General features: G+C 43.6%; 1 protein-coding gene across 1 annotated transcript in view; it reads right to left on the reverse strand.

Annotated features, from left to right (window-relative positions):
- LOC108794298 (factor VIII intron 22 protein-like) overlaps window positions 1-2,337 on the reverse strand; it is a 25,258-nt gene that overhangs the window by 4,864 nt on the left and 18,057 nt on the right. Inside the window, exon 10 of the mRNA XM_018565312.1 lies at window positions 1,317-1,363. Coding sequence (XP_018420814.1) covers window positions 1,317-1,363 — 47 coding nt within the window. The remainder of the gene's footprint in view (window positions 1-1,316; window positions 1,364-2,337) is intronic.

The following is a 2,337-nucleotide window of genomic DNA, read 5'->3' on the forward strand; positions in this document are numbered from 1 at the left end:
AGTTGAAAAAAAATCAATGGGAAAAAATTGCAAAAATGGCGTGGCCAGCTGATTAAAAAAATGTTCGGGGGCTTGGCAGCGAAAGGGTTAAAGTCAAAAATATTTTTCCCTCCCTCCAATGTTAATCAAAGCACTTACCTTAAATAATGTTTCTTAATCCGATCTTCTTCTTTCCTGTCGTTTCATCTGTCCCTCCAGCGCCGACTCCTCTGTCCTTGCTGGCACTTCCTGTCCCACGGTGTCTGCAAGCGGGTGCACACCATCCATATACTTACCTTGTATCTCTCCTCGTCTCCCGGCCGAAAATGTGAACTGCGCATGTGCCCGCCCGAGAATTTTCAGATTTTCGGACGGGAGCGTGTGGGGAGCAGTAGATATATGCAAAAAACAGAGGGTTTAATAACCCTTTAAGGTTAGGGGTTTTAATCCAACTGTTAGGGTTAAAGTGAACAGTTGCTCTATAATTGTGCTTTAATACATTTCTAATGTGTCACAATGTAGCCGAGCTCGGCAGGTGTGGCTGTGACCTTCCAACAATTTTAATTATTTTACAATGGAGACTTCTGTGTAATTAGATGAAGAGGATGTAAAGACTATTGAGACATTTTGGTTTCTATAACACATTAATCACAATGACTGTGTGTAACAATAGTAGTAAGTAACAAGGTGGGAAGTGGTAGTAGGCAGCTGATGTGTTGATATGTTTACATAGAACCCAGATCAAAAAGGCTAATGTGAAGGCAACAGGATGACTATGACTAACATCTAAGTGGCAATTTTAGTCCAGGAAGAGACTCTGAATAATGTCTAACCAAAGACAGCATTGGCGCTCTGAGGTGAAAAGAAGATGAAGATATTGCCTGAAGTAGTACTGTGATTTCTTTAAAAGATAGGATATACAGTATCTGCAAGTGCTAAAACTTAGAAACAAATATATTTATTATTATTAGATACTGTACATGTAGTCTAACTAAGCCCTGGTGTAATGGTTCAAAATATTTTTGTAAGTGTGAAGGGTCCTTCTGGTGGTTAGGTGAAATGTAAAAGTTTATCTAAATCCAAATATGATTGTTCCCATTTTAGATTGTTTTTAGAAAAGCTAAAATAAATGCAAGCAAACGCCCTCCAGTTTTCTTTTTTTTCAGCATGGTACAAGATGATTCAAATCTCTACATGGGTCATTAGTGATTACCCTTACACCAGAATGCAAAGTACAGGGTTGTGTTTTGGAGCAAATAAAAAATCGGCCCAGGATAACGCCCCTCTAGTTATTAACAATATGCTACGCTTGAGACAAAGAGAAAAAAAATACTTACCACAACGGACTGCAGTAGCAGAAACACCTCTTCAGTCAAATAGTTCACTGGAAAAAACAAAAAAAATCTGTGAGTAGGGCTTTCCCTGATTTATAACAGCAATAAGAAGCAAATATTAGAAAACAACTATTTTAATACGATTACTCCTAAATGAGAACTATGACTAAACCTTTTTTGGCCGTAGTTCTCTTTAGGGTCATAGGAGGACATTTACCAATGTCCTCCTGTTACCCAAAACTCAGCGCATAGCTGGCTATTGTCCGCTATATGCTGACAGTGCAGAGCCACATTTCAGCCGGGAAGAATCCAGCTAAGGATCTGCCTCTCTAAAGGCAAAGCCAACTGTGACTGCCCCCTCCCCCATCTGTTCCTCCACTCAGCTCTGGAGGAACAGACAGTGGAGGGGGGAATCCTTGTGGGTAGCAGTGACTGACAGAAACCGCTCTCTGCAGGGAGAAGATTGATCGCTCAGTTCTCGATCTATAGAGCCAATGTGTGACAGCTTCAATCTCACACATTGCCTAGTGCAGGGCTCAAAATTTCAAGTCCTGAGCTACTAGCCAGGCCTTAAGAGTTACTCGCCACCAGTCGCCCCACCTGACCCCTACTGTGCCCCGCCCTTAACTCCGCCAGGTCAGTGGTGTGACACAGAGAACAGAGATCAGTAACAATGCAGAGTGCAGAGGCAAGTGGTGTAATGCCGAGTACAGAGGCCAGCCGGGTTGACGCACAGTACAACGGCCAGTGGTGTGATGTGATGCAGAGTACAGAGGCCAGCAGTGTAATGCAGAAAAAAGCAATGTATCCTCCATGTCCCAGGTGTCCTGCTTCTCCCGTGCTGTCCGTCCAGCCAGTAGCAGCTCCCCAGTCGTCCTCCCAGCCTATGACAGCTGAGGTGGGCGGAGGAAGCTGCAGGAGTCGGTGTTCTATCGAAACCCCAACTCATTGAGATCTCTAACTACCTCTGGTGCTCAGAAACACTGGAGCTCTGTGCAGTGAGCTTTCGATAGAACACCGGAGT

The sequence above is a fragment of the Nanorana parkeri genome, unplaced genomic scaffold, assembly GCF_000935625.1.
Source record: "Nanorana parkeri isolate BGI_ZX_2015 unplaced genomic scaffold, ASM93562v1 scaffold832, whole genome shotgun sequence".
Lineage (NCBI taxonomy): Eukaryota > Metazoa > Chordata > Amphibia > Anura > Dicroglossidae > Nanorana > Nanorana parkeri.